At 41.2% G+C, this 21,461-nt stretch overlaps 1 protein-coding gene across 2 annotated transcripts in view; it reads right to left on the reverse strand.

The window, feature by feature from the left end:
• VPS39 (VPS39 subunit of HOPS complex) overlaps positions 1 to 20,856 on the reverse strand; it is a 45,986-nt gene extending 25,130 nt beyond the window's left edge. For both annotated transcript variants that reach the window (XM_032343420.1, XM_032343421.1), the window contains exons 1-8: positions 20,611 to 20,856; positions 13,390 to 13,455; positions 7,327 to 7,391; positions 6,968 to 7,010; positions 5,489 to 5,583; positions 4,453 to 4,551; positions 3,949 to 4,041; positions 1,815 to 1,998 (exon numbers count right to left, since the gene is read on the reverse strand). In XM_032343420.1, coding sequence (XP_032199311.1) covers positions 1,815 to 1,998; positions 3,949 to 4,041; positions 4,453 to 4,551; positions 5,489 to 5,583; positions 6,968 to 7,010; positions 7,327 to 7,391; positions 13,390 to 13,455; positions 20,611 to 20,683 — 718 coding nt within the window. In that variant the 5' untranslated portion in view covers positions 20,684 to 20,856. The remainder of the gene's footprint in view (positions 1 to 1,814; positions 1,999 to 3,948; positions 4,042 to 4,452; positions 4,552 to 5,488; positions 5,584 to 6,967; positions 7,011 to 7,326; positions 7,392 to 13,389; positions 13,456 to 20,610) is intronic.
• Between the last annotated feature and the right edge of the window lie 605 nt (positions 20,857 to 21,461).

The raw sequence follows: 21,461 nt of genomic DNA on the forward strand, positions 1-21,461 counted from the left end.
TCCTACTCTAAGTGGATCAAAACATGAGTCCAGAGCTCACAGAGCTCCTATACGAGCAGAGGAAACAGAGGAAACAGACGACTCACTGCATCCACTGGGACAGTGTGGGGGCCATGACAGAGAAACCCGAAAGGGCTTTGGAAGCACCAAGGGGGAAGTGATTCATTCTGCCTGCACATCAGAAGACTTCAGAGAGGAAGTGCCACTGAACAAGGCCTTGTCATGTGAGCAGGACATTGTGGGCAAGAGAAGAGAGGAAGAGGCAAGAAGAACCCAGGGGATCATGGCTGGATGAGGGGGAGTCCAAGATGACTGGAGTCCAGGTGAAGTGGTAAAGTTGAGAGAAGTATAAATGAAGTTTAACACGTACACCACTGAAGTTCAGTCTTCGTCCTGTCAGTTGGTGGTTCTCCCACCCTACCTAGAAAGAATGCCCAGCTATTCCCTTCCTCAGTATGTTAAGGCACAGAAATATTTTTAAGAAACACTGCCAAAGGCACTGGACACTAACAAAGGTTTTAAAACAGAAACTCTCACACTAGGGAATGAGAAGCATACTCTTCGCACGTATTACACATAGCTTCATCAATTCTACCATAGCCCCTCTTCTGAAGGGAACACAAGCACCCCCCAGAACACCACAAAGTTTCTCATGAAATTTTTAACCCCTCAACCTTGTTCATATACATTCTTGGGCCTTAAAAATACTGTCCTTTTGATTATCTTCCTTCTGATCTGTTCATCAATGAACACAACCAGAATAATTACTCTAGAACATGATGCTTTTACCAAAACATTCTACCAGTTAGCAATCTACTGGCCTCTCTGACCTGCACATGGGCCTCTAAAAACCAGCCCTACCCTTATTCCTCTGTAATTCAGACCACCTGTTTCAACCAGGTCAGTCTCTCTAATGCTCTGTCAACAAGGAACATTTCCGATCATTTTTAACTATTTTTAACTATTTTTTTCTGCCTAGAATGAAAGGAATTTTTCTTCAAGCCAAGTCATAAATTCCCTGCCTGGTCTAGTCCAATCTTAATTATGCAATGGAACTTCTTACAGACAAGTTGAACTTTCTAAATGAATGAATCTCAACTCATCCAACTGAACACCTTGAGCGATGCCTTGTTTTCTCTTTTTATCCAAGATGTTATCCTTACCTCCCCAGCTAGAGTCCTTAAAGATGGCATGTTTCTATGCCCCACTCTACAGCAGTAGCTCTTTTTAAAATGCTCACTCTTCTGACTGAAAATAAATTGCTGTGAGGGTGGTTATACACTTCCAGGCAATACCACTGATGAGAGCCTGGGTCAGAGTGAGAGCAGAAATACCTAATGTGCAGGCCAGATCCTAACATCTAAACAAAATCTGCACTTCCAAGCTATAAAAGAGAGGCCATACGCACCAAGTCAAAAGCACATCAATACTGAGTTACATGTACTACAGGGATAAATAAAGAATTGTCACTAATTTCCAAATGTAGTTGATCTGGCAGAGGACACATTAAAACCATACACAGAAAGTAAAACAAGGACTAAGAAATAAAAATATATGGCCACAGACAATCACTTCCTAAAACACATAACTCAGTTTTAAATTTCTCCCCCTCTGGGACAAAACCCGGCTTCCTACAAAGACCAGAATATCCCATTTTCAATGACCTTAAACACTTGTCTACTTCTAAGAAGCAGAACTGAAAGTAAATGACACTGAAAACCACAGTTTGTGAAAGCCATGAATGCGATTCCCTTCTGCAAGGATGGCACACAACCCCAGCCCAGAGTGGGAAGCAGCTGCTATGGTGGTCTCACCCATGGCCACTGGTATGTCTGTCCAGTTCAAGGCACATTTCTGTGTGCAGATCCCCTCCTCATTGAGCACCACGGTGAGATCATCCTGGCCCACGGCCACTTTTCCATCTGCCAGAGGTGCAACTAATGGCTCCAGCTGTTTTCCTGTTGGAAAGAGCTCTTTGATGGACCCTTTTCCATCCACCTATAGGAAGACACAAAGTGAGTCAACCAGCATTCTCTCACCAGAGGAGTGAACATGGCCTAAAAAATCCAAATAAAACCCTGAGCCTAGAGAAGCCAATAATATTCCTTGTTTGGCATAAGGAAATATTATAGAGTTTGTTATGACAAATTTTGTCATCACAACATAGAACCAGTTCTCTTTTTCTCTAACACAGAGACAAGCATCTAGGCCGGCAACTAACAATGTCAAGTGCTGGTGAGGATGCAGAGCAACTGTAATTCTCATTCGCTGCTGGTGAGAATGCAAAATGGTACGGCCACTTTGTTTGCTGGCTTCTTCTAAGGTGAAATATATACTTACCATCCAACCCAATAATCCCATTCCTTGGGCACTTGCTCAAGAGAAATGAAAACTTATGTTTACACCAAGACCTGTATGCAAGTGTTTATCACAGCTTTATTCATAATGGCTAAAAACTGGGAACAACTTTGTCCTTCAACTGATGAATGGATAAATGACCATAGTACATCCATACTATGGACCACTCACTACCCAGCCATAAAGAATATGATGACACACACAATACAGATGGATGTCAAATGCATTATGCTAAGTGGAAGAAGCCATATTCAAAAGGCTACATACTGTAGGATTCCATTTATATGACATTCTGGAAAAGGCAAAACTATAAGAGATGAAGAACAGATCAGTGATTACTAGAAGTTGGGGCATAGGAAGAGGGGTTGACTTCAAGGGGGCAGAATGAAGGCATTTTTTGGGTGATGGAACTGCTCTCAATCTTGATGATGGTGGCGGTTACGTGACTCTAACCATGTTAGAACCATACATCCAAAAGAATGAATTTTACTGTCTGATCTAAATGAGTAATTTTTGAATAGCCTGGGCCTAACCCAAGATTTCCCACCCTCAAAAGACTATACCCTCAAGAAGAGCAAAGGTAGTCAGAGTAATGAGAGCCTACCCTCCAGCTTCTGGCTCTGTATCCCCAGCCCTCAGACTTCTTTCAGCACCCACAGGCCTAGCTGTTACTCTGTGCATCCATCAACTGGATAGGGGAGACTCCTCTACCAGTTTGCAACTCTGAGGCTGATCAAATCAGGACATTCCAACAATGTAAATATGGAACAAATATATTAACTAGATAAATAATGAAGAGCTAACACAGTGGGTGGTAGGGAAGTGGGGAGAAATGGAGATGGGGGAGAAAGGCTTCTAGAACTGCCAAGTCTGGAATATGAGAGGGGTAAGAAATTTGGATTATGCTATGAAATGCATGGTACATCAACCTATTCTACATACAGTACGCATAACGGAGGAAAAAAAAACCAATGTCATGGATATTTACCACTTAGGTTCAGAAAAAGAGATTACAAAACAATGTGTATAACATGCTATTTTTGTAAAAAGGTGGAAGCTCATCTACCAAAAGGTTAACAGAGTCATTTCTGAGTGAAGGATTTATGGGTGATTTGTACATCCTTTATCTGGCTTACCTATATTTCCTTATTTTTTATATTAACATATGTGGCTTTTGAAATAAAAATAAATAAATTTTTTAAATAACTATACTAAAAGGTTTGAAAGTGCAGAAAACTCAAAGTCTTAAAAATACATAAGTTAATACTAAAATTAGTTTATAAGGTGCACTAAAGCCTTAAGATGACAGTCCTTGGTAATGTTATTGAATGGAGGCAAGGAGCCCTAATTTTCTGTTCCAATAATTAGATACACGATGTGGATAATTCATTATGTAGAGAATTGAGAGTTGATGCTGCCTGGCGTCAGACATCTATTTGTAGAGATGCTGAGAAGCATAAAAAAATAGCCAAACATACAAACACAAACCCTGTTATGCCAAAACACTACCTAAGGCAGTCTCTTGACCTGTAGTTCAAAAACACATGATCCTCTCCCCCAGGTAAATATATGCAAAAGAATAAGTTTTACCCTTATTAGGTAGTAGTCTCTCTTGAAACCCACACAGATAGAATTTTCGCACCAGGCCATGGACTTGGGCACATCTGGTACGCTAAAGTCCCCCTGAAGAAAGAGACCAAGAGTTCAAATGGAAAGACATTAAAAGAAAAAACAAAACAAAACAAAACAAAAAACCGTGACTTTCCTGTTATTCTACCCCACCTCTTCAAAATCGCCATCACCCTCATCTAAGCACAAGTCTGTAAGCTCAAGGCTGGGAAACCACTTGTGACAAAAATTTAATTCACCCATGAACTGGATGACTAGACGCCTTTAGAAAAGGTGAAACCCACTTTGAAATAAACCAATCCATATAAGCGCTGCAGAACTGGATGACCACTGCCTCTGAAGACTAGGAGACTCTGACGAGCAGCTGTGGATAGGTTCCCACATACTCACGGTAGAGCCTTCATGCGGAGAGAACTCCAAGACCAGAGCCCTGACCTTACACAGACCAGTGAACAGGGACTTCACCTGCAATTCATGGAATTCCCTGTCCTTCCAGAAGTAGAGCTGGAGCTTCTTTTTCACAGCGACACACATCCGCAGCACCTCCTCACCGGTCTCTGTGTGCTGGGAAGAGACACCCAGGACAAATGAGGTGGTGTATGTGATGACTCTGTAACTGGGTGACAGCTAAATTTGAGATTTTCTGCCTTGAAATGGCTACTAATCTGAAAATCCCCTGTAATATAAAGTCCCCCTGCCAGACAAACTGAGTGGAAGAACACCATTTTTTTTCTAAGATGTTCTTAGAAACAATAGGCTGAGGAGCACTTCCCCTCCAAGGGCTGCCAGCCAAAGACCCCAAACCTGGCAAATCTCTCGGACATTCATAATTCACACAGGAAAAGCCCAGGGAAGGCCTTCACCTATGTATCCGCTTACTCCTTTTTTTCTTAAATGTTTGTCAGTACATGCTGGTCAGGGATCAGCATGTGTCAGCAACCACTTTCAATCCTTTAAGGAGGGAGGAGAAAAGAAATGTCTAAGCATAAAACAATGCAGGGTCAATGTAGACCACAAAGACTAAAAAGTGATCAAAGCTGAGTAGAAGGTAAGGCAGATTCTTAATAATGTAAGGATGATGAATTGGCATAAGTAAGGAGAAATGTCTTTCCCAAAAGACCAAAAAACCCCTAAGACAAAGAATATAATCACCTGTTCAGAACAAGGTCAATTTAATGTCCCATGTTCGTGATACCAGTAAGTCTGGATTTTCCCACTAATGATTTATCCATGGGCAAAGGCTTTTATCATGGGTTAGTTGCCTCCGGCCAAGACAGAAGTCTGGTACTCTAATTAGTACACACAAGGAACTCAAATGTTTCCCCTTCTGACCACATACAAAGGGGGAAATTTCTCTAACACAATCCAAAATCAAACACTTTCTCTGGAGTCTCTGCTGGGTTGGTATATCAATGTTATTCTTCCCACCTAATGGAAGGAATATTAAGAAAGACCATATTTATTAAAACACGAAGTCAATTTTCATCTTGCCTACACTTACCTGGAGGTCACATGTGAACAGTGAGGCTCCCTTTGCCTTTGAAACCGTAGTGATTTGTTGAAATGTCAATAGGTCATGGACATAAATGTTATTTTCTGTTTGGAAGGAGGTATAACAACAGTATAAATTATCACAATTCTCTACACACAAAAGTAACTATCAATGAGAAGAACCAATTGGCAAGCGTTGGTTGAAGATGTATCTTTGGTTTCACTAACAATGATTTATTCCAGTCTGTTATCAGAATTACATGACAAAATGATAGAGGTCACTTTTGTGCCTTTAAATTTGGGCTGCTTATGCAGAAGAGCTCTTTTGCTACCAAAGCATTCTCACACTCTGTCTTTCTGAAGTCTGGAAATTTGTGATGCAGTATTTGTGCAAGAACAGGCTTTCAAAACTACTTCCACTGGAAGCCTCAGTAAAGAAAGGAAATCCTCTGTGGATTTGGTACAATCCCATGGCAAGGATTTCTTTACTAGCAAAGCAAGCAAAATAATTTCACTTGGGCCTCCTATCTAGTTTTACTCATGAAGGTTTAGTTACTTTATTTCTCCCTCCACCTACAAACTAAGTTTAAAATGATTCCAACATTTGGGCCCTGGGCTGAACAGTACAAAGCATGAGGCAAGTTTCTAGTCCTCAGTTTGTTAAGAAAAGGCCTCGCTGGCTGCCTTCACTTGAGTCTACGGCTTTTCTTTTCTTTTCTTTTCTTTTTTTTTTTTTTAAGATTTTATTTATTTATTTGACAGACAGAGATCACAAGTAGGCAGAGAGGCAGTTAGAGAGAGAGGGAGAAGCAGGCTCCCTGCTGAGCACAGAGCCCGATGTGGGGCTCAATCCCAGGACCCTGGGATCATGACCTGAGCTGAAGGCAGAGGCTTTAACCCACTGAGCCACCCAGGCTCCCCGAGTCTATGGCTTTTCTATCAAGGCCTGAATAGTCTGGTCTTGATCTGTTTCTCCCTATCTCTTGCCACTGTGCCACTCTCTACCACACATCCTAAACTGGCCAGACCGCAAGGCCTCTGCTTAAAATGCTCTCCCTTCCCCTCTCTTCCTGCCAAAATCCTAATCATCCACTAGAAGAGGTTGTCCTTCCCTTACTAAGATCCACCACATTTTTAATAAATTTCTATTGTTAACTTATCACACTGTATAAAATTACTTTGTCATTTCAGTCTTCACAATCAGAACATAAATCTCAAAGATAGAAACCATGTCTCATTCAATTTGGTATCTCCAATGCCTAGAACAGGGCTCAATGAGTATCTGCCCAATGAATGAATGACATTTCTTGGAGAGCAGAGCTCAAGTTTATGAGGGATACTCTTGCCTTTAATACCCATGTACCCTGCCATGTCTGGTTTGGAACAGGTCAGTTTCAATGTCTGTCAAATTAAGCATGAAAGAGTGGTTAATCAAGTCATAGCTTTTGGTTTTTGACACAGGCAATACAACTGCAACTCCTTTTCTTACCTAACAAGCTGACCAGAATCTTAAACTGGGAAACCACATGGATCTGGAAAAGAACAAATCATTAGACTCAATTAAACATTTCCAACAAGGCTTAACAAATGTTCACTTAAGAACAGTACTAAAGAGGGAATAAAAGAGTCTAGGCCAATGACAGGGATCTGATGGATATTTATGTGTAATTGCAATTTCTGCTCATTATCGAGGATCTCAGACACATGACAGATGAACTCAGATCCCTAATAAGTGGGAGAACAGACAGCACAGAATTCAGAGTTCGTAAGTAATGTTATCAAAGTTCTAGCTTTGACAGGGTCTCACAGAAGTCAAACATTCTTGAAATGACCATCATCACTGCCTACCTGCTGAATCTTTTTGGAGAAGTTTTTATTGGATTTCTCTAGTGTCACTTCAAACCTGTTGCAACCTATGGAAAAGAAACAAACATTCACAGTTCCAAACATGTAAAAACAACCACAACAAAAAATGCTGCTCCCATGGCTCTTCTATAGGAATCTAAAAATTCCTAAAAGACTGGAAGCTGGAGATCTACACTAGATAGCTGTCTTCACTAAGTACAGGAAGCTGCCTTCAACTCCCATTTTAGAACAGAGGGTTTAATGTACCTTGACTTGGCATTAGCGGAAAGAATCATACCACAGAAGCTCACTGAAGCTGCCAAGGTACTTGTGGGTCTGAAGGTCTTATCCTACAAAAGAGCACCTTGGCTAAGTGCTTGTAAAAGTAACAGTCAAATGTAAGAGCCCAAACAATGAAACCCAGCCCAAAACATCCTTAGATCTAGACCAACAAAAGCCCGGCAGCTACCCTACATCCTGCTTCACGGGACAGAGCAAACACTCAACACCATCCCCCTCAGCTAAAGTAACTGAGTGCGTCTACCCTTACTGCTGCTCTCAGGAGATGCCATATCGGTTGGCACGTTACAAAAAGGGAAGAAAGGTACAGACCATAAAAACATGATTCCAGCCTCGTGGGGATGACAAAAATAGTCAGCCTCAAAAGTCACCAAAAGGTCAAAAAGAGAATAATTATCACAATAATTATAGCAGCTATCGCAAACTGAGCATATATAAGTTTAAATATATATAAATATAATTATATATATGTACACATATATATAAATATCCTCACAACTACCCCCAAGGAGTAGATATTATTCCAATTTCATATGTGAGGGACCTGACAGGTCATGCACTTAGGTAGCAGTGGGTGAAAGACGGCCCAGAAGCAAACTCAGGGCTGACTGTAAAGCCCAGGTTCTGAGCCAATCCCCTGCCACCTGCCTCCCAACTGTTCACACAGCTGACCCCAAGCTGCTCTCTACAGCTAGTGGGGTCCATGGCCCCAAAATCGGTGGAGCATCTACAAGGCAGCCACAAGTGCCCATGCCACCAAAGCTGGTCTTACTTCTTCCACCTGTCCCTCAGCAGAGGAGATGAAAGGGCTCGGGAGTTGTGGGAGATTCATAAACATGTCCTATATTCTGCCATTACATTTCACTTCCTGCTTGGTAACTAGTTCTATATTTGAAAAGGGCTTTATTATTACTTCCAACGATTCTCTTCATAAGCTGAATTACCTCAGACTGAGATTCTCAAACTTTGTGGCCTCAAGACACCTTCACAGCCTTAAAAATTGAGAATCCCAAAACTTTAACATGGGTCGTAGTTATTAATGTACGCTAGGGTGGAAATTAAGACCGAGAAATTTTAAAAATCTGTATTTATTAACTTATTTTTAAATATTAGCAATAAGCCCATTACATGTTAGCATAAATAACATTTTAATGAATAACTATTTTTCCAAATTAAAAAAAATGCACTGTTTTATATTTTGTAATTCTCTTTTAAATGTCTGGGTTAACAGAACATGGTGGACTCTCACATCTGCTTCTGTACTATTTTGATACACTGCTTTGATTGAAGGAGATGACAAAAATCTGTCCTCACATGGACACAGAACTGGAAAATGGAGGAATATTTTAAAGCTTTTTCATGGGGTGCCTGGGTGGCTCAGTCGGTTAATCATTTGCTTTGGCTCAGGTCATGATCCCAGGGTCCTAGGATAGAGTCTTGCATTGGGCTCCCTGCTTAGTGAGGAGCCTGTCTCTCTCCCTCTGCTGCTCCCCCTGCTTGTGTGCTTGCTCTCTCTCTCTCTCTCTCTGTCAAATAAATAAAGTCTTTAAAATAATTTAATTAATAAAAAAATAAAGTTTATCAGATAATTGTCCATCTTCTTCTTTGATACCATACGAAAACTTGACAAATGGAGTTTCTAACAATGTGGAATCTGAAACCTATTAATGAAACTTCTTGTCAAATTGAAGTCAATTAGCTTATCTTACACATTAATTAATTATTTGATTAAATACCAGGCTCCACACCCAGCATGGAGCCCAACGTGGGGCTTGAACTCATGACCCTGAGATCAAGACACAAGCTGAGCTCAAGAGTCAGACACTTAACTGACTAAGCCACCCAGGCACCCTCTGTCTTAGACTTTGAATGGATCTTTTTACTCATGAATGATTTAGAAACTTCATGCACTGGAAAATATTGTTCACTGAATCACACAGATTTTCCAAATGTTGGCATATTTTGTTATAGGGCACATATATATATGTCCTATGTCATCATATTCATTATCACCTCCAATGTCATCAGAAAAGTACTGAGAAGCTGTCGAGTTCATAGTGTGGATATAATTTTTCCACAATTCTAATTTTCTACTAAAAGCCCTAGCCTGACTGTTAGCCACAGATACTTCCAGTTGTCTTCTTTGAAGTGACAGATTCCTTTGTTCAGTTTTTAAGAAAGTATGCACCAAACACCCAAATGGTGTGCAAAACCATAGTCTGTCAGTCATTCTTTTAAACAACAATGATTCTTCATGAAAAAGTGGCCAGTTCAGCTCAGAACTCAAACAAGAACTTTTTCTCAAGGCAGTCACTGTGCTTCACACCTTGGCACATGGTACTTCTTAGTACATCAGAGATTATTAAAAAGAAGTATTGTCAAGGGGCACCTGGGTGGCTCAGTGGGTTAAAGCCTCTGCCTTTGGCTCAGATCGTGGTCCCAGGGTCCTGGGATCGAGCCCTGCATCGGGCTCTCTGCTCAGCAGGGATCCTGCTTCCCTTCCTCTCTCTCTGCCTGCCTCTCTGCCTACCTGTGATCTCTGTCTGTCAAATAAATAAATAAAATCTTAAAAACGAAAAAAGAAATATTGTCAAAGATCAGGATATAATAAAATAATTTTATTGCCGCACAAAGAACACGCTTAGGTGAAAGTTGGTTTTTAAAAAAACAGAAACCGGGGCGCCTGGGTGGCTCAGTGGGTTAGAGTCTCTGCCTTCGGCTCGGGTCATGATCCCAGGGTCCTGGGATTGAGCCCCGCATCAGGCTCTCTCCTAGGTAGGGAGCCTGCTTCCTCCTCTCTCTCTCTGCTGGCCTCTCTGACTACTTGTGATCTCTGTCAAATAAATAAATAAAATCTTTTTAAAAATAAAGAAAGAAAGAAATAAACCAGAAACCACAGTGAGAGCGAGCTGGAGAGCACCACAACTACAATGAGAACAGCAACATACCAACAAGCTCATTAACCACTGTCCTGAACTTATGCTAAGGGCCCGCAGTTCTAGCTACCATCAGTGCAGATGTCAATAAATGTCAGTGAGAAAATGGTGCAGTGGCACTGTGAACTTAGTTTTGATCTGGTAAACCTTCTAAAAGGATCCTGGGGACTGCTCTAAGGTGATGGCACTGATGTAAACCTGAAGCTGTTAAGATATTTGATATGAGCTCATCTAACGCCTCTGTTTAAGAGAGGAGTAAAATGAGGCCTAGAAGCATTTCCGAGCTCAAAGAAATGACTAACATCTGATCTCAGGTACCCCTAATTCCAGTCTCTCCATGACACCTTATCACCCTCTCTCCTTCCTCAGAAAGACAGTCTGGTTGCAGCCTAATTTAGGTTTGGAATATCTCAAACTTAGGAACCAACTTAGTTCTATGGCTGATTCATAGAGGCCCAAGTCTATTTCTTTTTCGGGCCATAAATAGGCCAGAACCGAGCCAGAACTGAACTGTTCTCTAAGGATACAGGGAGAAGTCAAGTTTCTAATCAGAGTCTGATTCCCAATTGTCTAAGGCAGGTCGCACTGCTACTCAAGTTACCTATGCAGAAATTGAGCCCCAGGAACGAATGTCTCAAAAGTCCCATGGTGAACCCATCACAGGGCATGAACAATCAGCACCAGGGTTCCAAGTCATATTAGCACTAATATTATCAGTTTGAGACTACATTATGTTAAGAGTTACTCTTCTGGTCTACTTTTCAATTCCCTACCATTTATATAGAAATGACCTATCAAACAAATCACTTTATCATAGCATTTAGTATCTGAAGCTACAAAGAACTGCTCATCTGTTGGGGTAAAGAATATTAAGCTCTCTTATTTCCCTGTCCTGCACAGTATCTGAGCCTACAGTGGACAGTGAAATCATGGTTGTCAAATGCTGAATAAAATCCAAGGCAAGCTTAATTTTTAAATTATAGTCTAATAAGTGTCACAAAATAGAAATATTCTGGCCCTGAGAACTAGAAATTTATAGCAAGGGCAAGCAAAGTCCTGCCCTGGGGTCAAATCCAGCCCTTGACATGTCTTTATAAATAAAGTTTTGTTGGAACACAGCCACGCCACTCCTTTGCATACGGTCTATGGCTGTTTTTTGCTGAAATAGCAAAGTTGGTAGTCACAACAGAGATCTCAGAGCTTATGAAGCCTAAACTATTTATTTTTTGGCCCTTTCTGGGATAAGTTTACTGACCCCTGCTTTAAAGGAAAGCTGAAAAACTTAGAAATGAAATTTACCCTCTGCTGGTTTCTCTTCTGAACAGGTGCCTTCCTCTTCCCTACTCCACTGGTGATAGGTAGCGGAATACATCCCCCCAAATTATGCCACTTTGCGATAAGGATTATTTTGAGCTGAAGGCAACTGGGAAGAAGCAGAAAAAGAAAGGCTCTCTCCCTTCCTCTAATTTGCCTAAAAACAGAACATACATTTATAAAGGTGTCTCTCCTCCCCTTTCTACCAAGGACAGCATTTAATCTGCAGAGATAGCTCTAGACCCTTATCAGCCTAGAGAGGACACCAGAACAATCTATTAACAAACTTTACTCATCCGTATTCCATTAGTTCCCCCATGTGTCTGCCTTTTAACAGTTTGCCATCCTAGAAACTCAAAGTCCTTTTCCTTTGTCTTACCACTTTTCTAAAAATTTGTTGTTCATTTGTTAAGATGTTATATAAGCCCAAATTCCAACCACAACCCCTTTGTGTTACCCATGTCTGAGTGCTCCCATGTGTATGTGTAATACATGTTAATACACTTGTTTTTCTCTTGTTAATCTGTCTTTTGTCAGTCCAATTTACATGTTCCCACCCAAGGAACCTAAAATGAGTAGAATGAAATTCCCCTCCACATGCCCTAGGGAGATGCCTTTTTTTCCCATGTTACCCTTGCTCCAGGTTCCAAAAGGAAGTATCTATTTCCAATCTTACTTTAAGCTATTTACTACAGAAAGGTTATTGGGTTGAAAGGCATGAAATTTTGTTTTTCCTAATATAGTCAAATAATGACAATTTCATATGGTCCAACACACTCTGGCATTAACAGCAGATTTCTAAAGACTCTGTAGCTCCAATGTATATTATCCCAAACCATCAATTTTCCATAAAGAGACTATAGAAATAAAATCAGGAAAAGGAGGTGTGGTGCTTTTTTCCCTCCAACAGAGGAAACCCTAAAAATATAAATTTCAAATACTTTAGTTATTAATCTACATTTTTACTAACAAAGTCACATCTGATTGGAGCATTACTTTTCAAAATCCTTGCATCTGACCCTGACAATTTTGTGAGATAGACAGTTTACAGAAGAGGAAAATGACAAAGGAAAGGACCTACTCAGTCATTTGGCCAAGAAGAAGGAAAGCTGGGCCCAACCCTGGGCCTCCTCTCTCCTAGTCCACCCCTCACAAGTTAACAAAAATTGTGGTTCCTAATTTGTTTCCTACTACCACATCATTCATGCAAAAATCTTATTCACACCAGTTATACTTCTTATTTCTGACAGTGACTCTCCTGTAAGCAAAGAGGGGAGGAATACTCAACTGCACCTACCAGATCAGGATAGGGGAACAGAAAAACAGAAATAAAAAACAAAAATGCCAGAGATTTTCTCATGCTTCTCCCTACTTTCCCACTGTACTACTCTCAACCCCCATCATTTTTAAAGGGCCAGGAATCACTGATTTCACAGCTGTATACTGGCTGACCATCACAATTTTTTGCATGAGTAGTAAGTCACCTCTCTCTTGAGGCTGGAGAGCTGCCACTTACCAGTGTCCTTCCGGATCCTATAGAGAAGAAGATGTCCTTGTTTGGTGCCAACAAGAAGCCATTCCTCTGGAAGAGAAAAGAGCGGAGATAAAGGTCAGTCAGCTTTAGTAAAACCCTCTTTCTTGAGCTGGGGCTTGTAATCAGAATTCAAACGGGCCAGAAAATGAGTTGCTTTTGATAGCAGGTGTTTTGCAAAGCTAAGGACTATTTATATTCAAGAAATGTTTGAGAAGCAACCCATCAAAAAAAGTATCATTACCAGACATATTAGAGAATAAAAAATGTCCTTGCCTTCAGTGTTTCAAAATCAGACTGACCAAAAATAGGATACAAATTTATAAAATCATAAAATGGATAGTGTAAACATGAAACTAGGTAACTAATAGCAGAAACAAAACTAAACAGCACCCTTTAATGGTTTAATGCTTTTACTTTAGGGAAAATAAGAATATTAAGCTTATACAACTCATTATCTTAAATGACAGTCTAGCAGATATAAAAAGAAAGTGTTGACAAAGATGTGAAGAAATTGGAACCTTCACATGTTGTTGGCAGGAATATAAAATGGTGCGGTCATTCTGGAAAACAGTCTGGCAGTTCCCCAAAAGATTATACATAGAGTTGTCATGTGACCCAGCAATTCTACCCCGGGCATATACACAAGAGAAACGAAAACATATGCCCACAGAAAACCTTGTACACAGATGTTCAGAGCGGCGGTATCTCTAACAGCTGAAAGTACATCAACTGATGGATGGGTAAACAAAATGCCACAAATCTATCCATACAATGGAATATTAACCAGCCATTAAAAGGAATGAAGTGCGGATACATGCTTATATAGGGATACATTCCTATATAATAGGGATGAACCTGACATTACTCTACATGAAAGAAGCCAGACGAAAAAGGCTACATATTTTATGACTCTATTTATATGAAATATCAGAGTAGCCAAATCTATAGAGACAGATTAGTGGTTGTCTAAGGCTGGTGGGTTTACAGGAAAATGGGGGAGTAAATACCAATGGGTATGGGGTTTTTCTTAGGGTGATGAAATGTTCTAAGACTGACTGTGGCAAGACTTGCACTGTACTAAAAAACCACTTAACTGTACATCTTAACTGGGTGAATTGTATGGTAGATGAATTACATCTCAATAAAGTTCTTATTAAAAAAAAGAAAACTGGTCTATGCCAGCGGTTCTTTGGTATGTATCAGAATTAATTGAGGATTTGTTAAAACAGGTTGCTAGGCCCTGCCCTCAGTTTCCAATTCAGCGGGTCTCGCAGTGGGCCTGAATACATCCATTTCTAACAAGTTCCCAGGTGACGGTAATGCTGCTGGTTCAAGGACCACATTTTGGGAGACACTGGTCTGTGCTAAAAGAGGCTCCAATAGGGTTTAAATAATTACCCTGTCAGATCTATATTAACTCATTCAGGGAAGTTAAGCATGTACAGATACTTCCTCAGCTTTTAGATACTATAAAAGGTCATTCATTCCTTTCATAAACTCTCTTGGATAATGATACAAACAGATAAACTTTATTGAGCATGTGTTGTGCTCCAGGAAATGCTAAGCACATATCACATGCTACTTCATTAATCCTCACAAGTATCCTTTGAGGTAAGTCCTTCTTATAAATCTCCATTTCACAGATGAGGAAGTTGAGGCCTAGGGGATAAGTACTTTGTCCAGAGTCATACATGTAGGAAGATGTGTGTAGAAGCGTCAGGATATAACCACAGGCTGTGAAGCAATTTCGAAGGCATCCTATGTCAAAAGAATGGGTGTTGGCCAGAGGTTGTCTGCAAGGCACTGGCTGTATTTATAAAAACAGGCCAGAGGACACATCAGGAACATTTTTCCAGGTTAATGTCCTCAGTCTTCCAAAAAAATAGTGATTCTGACTTCTCTCGTGTTTTAAAGCAAAGGCAGGACACAGAAAGTAAGACAGAATGTGCTCTTAATGACATTAAGAGAAATCAAAAATAACACTGGCTCTAAAGGAATGTTGGAGATTTATGTTGGAGCAGAACACAGAAAACAAAGAGACAAGTTCACAATGCTTGCTCTGTAAAAGATATTGTGCTTAGAATTCTACTTATAGATATCACTGTACTGAGCAACTGAATACTGAAGTTGATTTCCAGGACACCCACTGCTATTTCAGATATAAATAATGAGGTGGAAGTTTTTTTTTAACTCACTTATAACATACATAAAAATCTATAACCAAAAGGCCAAAAGAATATTCACCATCTTCCCCATTCTTCCCTCCGAACTCTGCTCCCCAAATCCCTACCAGCTCCTGTTTTCCTTTATCTCTTTTAACAGCCACATCTTAACACTCTGGTCTGCAATTCCTATCAATTTTAGCTCTACAAGGTAGCTTGCAAAAGCCATATCCCAGTCCCTCCAGGGACCCCTGTGATGGCCTCAACTGGTCTCATTATATGTGTCTTTCCATCTGTGAGACTGTCACACTGGTGCTTACATCCTCATGAGCACTACCAAAATATGAAGTCAAACTCATAAGCATGACATTCAAGGATCTACTTTCCATTTTATTGAAATGTTTCCTTGACAAGAGATGTTATTTATCAAATGTCTATTGGTCAGAAAACAGGATCAGATATATTCATTAAAATTTTTTTTAAAAAATTTTTGAGGATATTTATTTATTTATTTGAGAGAGTGAGAGAAAGCATGACAGGGGAGAAGGTCAGAGGGAGAAGCAGACTCCCCGTGGAGCTGGGAGACCGATGCAGGACTCGATTCCAGGACCCCAGGATCATGACCTGAGCTAAAGGAAGCCGCTTAACCAACTGAGCCGCACATGAGCCCAAATTTAAAATTTTTTAATTGAGGTTTTATTTAACCCTTTTCACATGTTCATTTGAAGGTGCTAGGGGGGAAAACCACTTATACATATAAAGTATTTTCCTTTAAGTAGTAAAAGCACCACACACACATTACTAAGCCTCACACTCAAGGGAAAACAGCACATTACCCAGATGCACTCATGGCATACAACCTTGAAGAGGCTTGATTTGGTTAGAGAAGTCAGGGGCGGGGGGTGCCTGGGTAATTTTAGCCTGTTAAGCATCTGCCTTCCGCTCAGGTCATGATCCCAGAGTCCCAGGATGGAGCCCTGCATGGGCTCCCTGCTCAGCAGAGAGCCTGCTTCTCCATCTGCTCCTCACCCCACTCCTGCTCTCTCTCTTTCTGTCTCTCTCTCTCTCTCAAATAAATAAAATCTTTGATAAAAAATTTTTTTTCATTAAAAAAAAAAGTCGGTGGGGGCTCAGGTGACCACAGGACCTGACCCATGTTTGGGCCTCCACAGTCTATGACATGTCATCATATAATACAATAATGGAGGCAAAGCACAGAGAAAGATGTTTGCAGAGCAGACACAGAATGGAATGGACAGTCCCTTCCAAGATTCAATACAGCAAATCAGAAAGTGGGACATACTACAAAAACGGTGTAGTCTGTTGGTAACATATACATAAACAAATGTGAATCAGCCCTAGAAAACTCCTAACAGCCTAATGCTGAGCCACAAGGCTGGACTTTATTCCTCCTGCAGAATGAGTAAGTGCTGGGCCATCTTGCTCATAATTACCCTAATGAACCTTCATCCAACTACAAACTAGTCCAAGCTCATGTGATAAACAGTTTCATTCCTGGCCCAATGCTGGCCACTGCAGGGAATACAGAAATGAAATAGGTAGTGGTCACTTCCCTTTTTGAGGTCATAGAGCAAAGAACAGTGTTTCTTAAAGCATAAGCCTGTTTAGCTGCATCAGAATCACCTGAACTTATTAAAAATGCAAATTGCATAGTGCTGTTCCCAGAGATTCTGACACAATAATTCTGCAGTGGTGACCTGAAATCCACACTTTTTAATTCAATTTTTAATTATATGATGCATCTATGTCGTTCCAATGCTAAAACTGTAGGAAGTCTAGCTTCCATCCTTGTCCACTCTCCCTGTTTTCTCCATCTGCTAGAGGCAACCACCTTAGTCCTTTTTATCCTACCGTTTCTTTGGAAAATAGAAGAATGAATGTGTAGACACACATACAGAGACACACATACAAATGCACATCTGCATTTTCTTTAAAAGGTTCTGAATATATATTATATTTTGGGAACCAGGGTCCAGAATAAGACATGATTTACTGGATATGTGACCTTGGAAATATCACTCAGATTCTCAGGTTAGTCCTCTGTAAAATGGAGGTATTATTTCATAAAAGTTTAATAAGGATTAGTACTCAATAAATGGAATCTGTTACTATTAATATCAATTAATATTAATTCATTCATTCAACAGATTTAATGAATACCATTATAAGGAACTATTCCAGGAACTACAAATAAAGCAATGTACAAACTAAGTTCCAGTTCTGAAGGAATTTATATTCTAATATGGAGAGAGACATTAATATAACATAAAATAGCATTAGGTGACAATCCATGACAAGAAGAAAGATAAGGCTGAGTAAGAATAGCACCTTGTCTTTTATATAGCATCGTTAGAAAAGGTCTTGCTGATTTATGTGACATTTCAGCAGACACCCGAAGGAAATGAGAAATGCGGTCTGTAATATTTAGAGCAAGAGAGTGCCGGGCAGAGGAAAGAACAAGCGCAGAAGCCCCGAGGTAGGTACGTGCTTTGTGTGTTATGGAACAAGGAAGACTGTGACTAGTAGAACAGAGCAGGAGCTAAGAGCATAGATGGGGTAGATGAGAGGAAGCTACCACAGGCCTCATGATGTCAGATGTAGAAAGCACAGAAAGGACTTTGGAACTTATTCTAGTTGTGACAGTAAGCTACTGAAGGGTTCTGAGTAGAGGAGAGATGCAATCAGATCCAGTTTTCAAGGGATCACTCTTCCTCTGTGTGGATAAAAGACTAAAAGTGGCACAGTGACAAAGACAGGGTGATCAGTCAGAGGACTACTACAGTAATTCAGATGAGAGAGGTGGTGCTTTCAGCAGAATAGAAATAGTGCAGATGGAGACAAGTGACTGAATTCTAGACTTCACCTGGAGGTGAAACAGATAAGATTTGCAGACAGACTGGATGTGGTGTATAAGAGAAGTGAAGAATGGCTCCAAAATCATCAGCAAAAAATGGGAACAGAAATGTCATTTGCTGAGATGTGGGATACAGGGGGACAAACGTGTTTTGGAAGAGTGGAATCAAGAACCATTATGGTCATGCCATTAGACATCCATTTGAAGGTGCTGAAAAGGCAGCTGGATTCTATAACTCTGGAGTTTAGGGAGAAGTCATCCTCATCATCAGTATCCCCATTTCCATTTCCCAAGAGATGGATTATGGTGTCTCTCAAATATTGTCTGGCCCTGCATGATCTGGCTTTGGGAGGCTCCTGGATGAATTTTAGGTAAAAGGGGTAACAACTAGATATACCAATATTCACTGCTGCTTAAGTCTGAAAACAGCTTTGAGTCAAGAGGTGGTAAACAGCCTCTTGCAGCCCAATACCTCCCACAGCATCCTAGAAGGTATAAGCATTTCTCCTGTAGGCTGGGAGATGAAGGTAGAAAAAATTACCTAGCATTTCAAAACTATCTTTCTGAAAAGCTCAAGTACAGGGAATCTTTATAGTGTGACAAAGTGGACTGGTGAGAGGATAAGATACATGTACTACTAGTTCCATAGTGTATCAGTCAAGGATTATGGCAAGCTAAGTAAAGCATGTTAAGCAGCTGCATTCACCCTTTCCAGAAGCATATGTCCTAGGCTGAGCTGGGTACCCCTCCTCCATGTTTCTATAATAGGCAGCATATGCCTCCAGTATCATTTATCTTGTATCATGATCTGTTCTTATGACTTTGTCCCTCACTGTGTGTCCTAGGAGCACAAGCACTGTTTCTTATTCATCCCTTTATCCTTGTTTTCAGCAGAGAAACTGCGCCATAGAGGCATTTAATATATATCTGATGAAGAATTAGGGGAATGTGTCCCTTTGTGCAGTGTCAAGTCTTTCATTTTTTAAATTTCTTTTTCTCCTCTATTTATTTTTGATCTTTGCTAAGCACTTAATAACAGAAAATGGAGGTTTTCTTGAGATATTCGGAGGAAGCAAGATTCTATCCTTAACCCAAGGGACTAGGACAGCTTACTGTGGAGGCGTGATTTTAAAGAAGCCCAGGGCTGCTAGAGGCAAGACTGTGTACATTAACATGAAGACCTGTAGTGAAAGCACCCTACTGAAAAGGCTGTGAAGAACTCTGCAAGACTGCCTGGGTGGCAATGTCCATAAACAATGCAAAAGATGCCAGGCACCACCAGATTCCATCAGGCCCATCTTGGGTACCTAGCTCAGTATAAGATCTGATGAAGCTTCTGAGACACGTTTTCATGGCCCTTATTTCTAGTACCTGGGCATTAACAAGAAAGACTGAAATTATTTGTTTGGTCTTTGGTGACTGTTATCAGACACAACCACTCTAAAAGTATACGGTTCATAATTAAGAGTCAAGGTTTAGTTAGATCCCTGAAACCATTCCTATTCTAGAGCATACAAGAGATGCCTGACCCTGCTTTCTGTACTGGCCGATCCCAAGAGGATCACACAAATTTTTAATAGGTTAGATTTCATGACAGCCTCGAATGATGCTCTTCTGCCCACATAGTTAAGAAGCTTGGTCACTTTGAATATAAGGCAGTCAAGCCACTTGGCTAGACTGAGTTTAGAACAACAACGTGAATTAACTACAATAATAATAAGTGAACGATGAGTGACCACTAAGGAAAAAAGACATACGGTGTTAACGCATTTAGTGCTCCTAAAATAGTGTTGTTTTTCATCTAGAAAACAACAGAATCATCCGGGCAAGTTCAAGCCCCGGGCAAGTTGAAAACTCCCCACTGCTTGCCCCTCCAAACTGAAGACTTATTGGGTCTCGAAAGGAGCCAAAGCTCAGTACAGTTAATAAGAAAAGCTCAACCTTCAACTCTGTACCGAAAGCAAGAGTAAACGTACTTAAAATGACTGGGCTCCGGAGGACTGCCCCAACAGTCCCACTGTAAATGCCCTCCCTCATCCCAGGTCTTTCGGACAGTGTCCGACAGGAGTTTATACAGCCAGATGCCCGTCCACTTTCCCAGCCTTGTGAAAGGTCGGAACAGCCTCTGCGCCGACCCCGCCTCGGCCCCTGGAACCCTCAGCTCACCCCAGGCAGCCAGACAGTCGATCTGCAGAGGTAGCTTTTCTAGGATCGGGACGGGCTCGAAGGCGTCGTGCATGGCGGCGAGCAGTCACTTCAGCAGCCTCACCCGTAATGGGTTGGGCCGGGCCAGGCCTCGGCCGGGAACCAGCCCAGTGGAAGGGCCAACCGTGATGCTGGACCGCGATCCTACCTACAGGCCATACGACAACACAGCCATCAACACCGGACTTCCTGCCGGGCTAAGCCCGCCTCTTCCGCAGTAGAAACCCCGCCCCTTCCGCACCAGCCTCTAACGCGCCTTCGAGGAATGCTGTGGCATTTGGGCCACCACCTCTACTGGGGACCCAGAGCCTCTCTGTCAAGGAGCCGACTAGCAATGGGGGTTAACAAAAAAGCGTGGCGGGAGGGCGGGGGTTAGTTCTTGAAACTGCCTCAGGCAGTGTAGCATGGTGGTTAACTCGGGCTTTGGCTTGCTAGCCTGGATGGCTAATTTCTGCCATTTAGGAAATTAGCTGTGACGTTTAATCAATCTCCAGAAGCTTTGTTTTCTTACCTGCAAACGGTTGGTAGTGTTCCGTACTAACTTAGCGCTGTGGGCGCTTAGCAACTCCTGACCCACTCTAAACACCCAGTAAATGGTTTTTGCATTACCATTATAATCACAACCTTACCCTTTTTTAAAGGTTGTTCCAGGGCAGTAGTTCTCTAAGTGTGGTCCCTAGACCAGTAGCATCAACACCACCTGGTAACTTAGAAATGCAGTCTTGGGCCTCATTCCTGACTTACTGAATCAGAATATGGCGGTGGGGGGGTAGGGGTAGGTATCAGCAGTATGTACTTTAGTAAGTCCCCAA

Source organism: Mustela erminea, chromosome 5, assembly GCF_009829155.1.
Source record: "Mustela erminea isolate mMusErm1 chromosome 5, mMusErm1.Pri, whole genome shotgun sequence".
In the NCBI taxonomy this organism is placed as follows: Eukaryota; Metazoa; Chordata; class Mammalia; order Carnivora; family Mustelidae; genus Mustela; species Mustela erminea.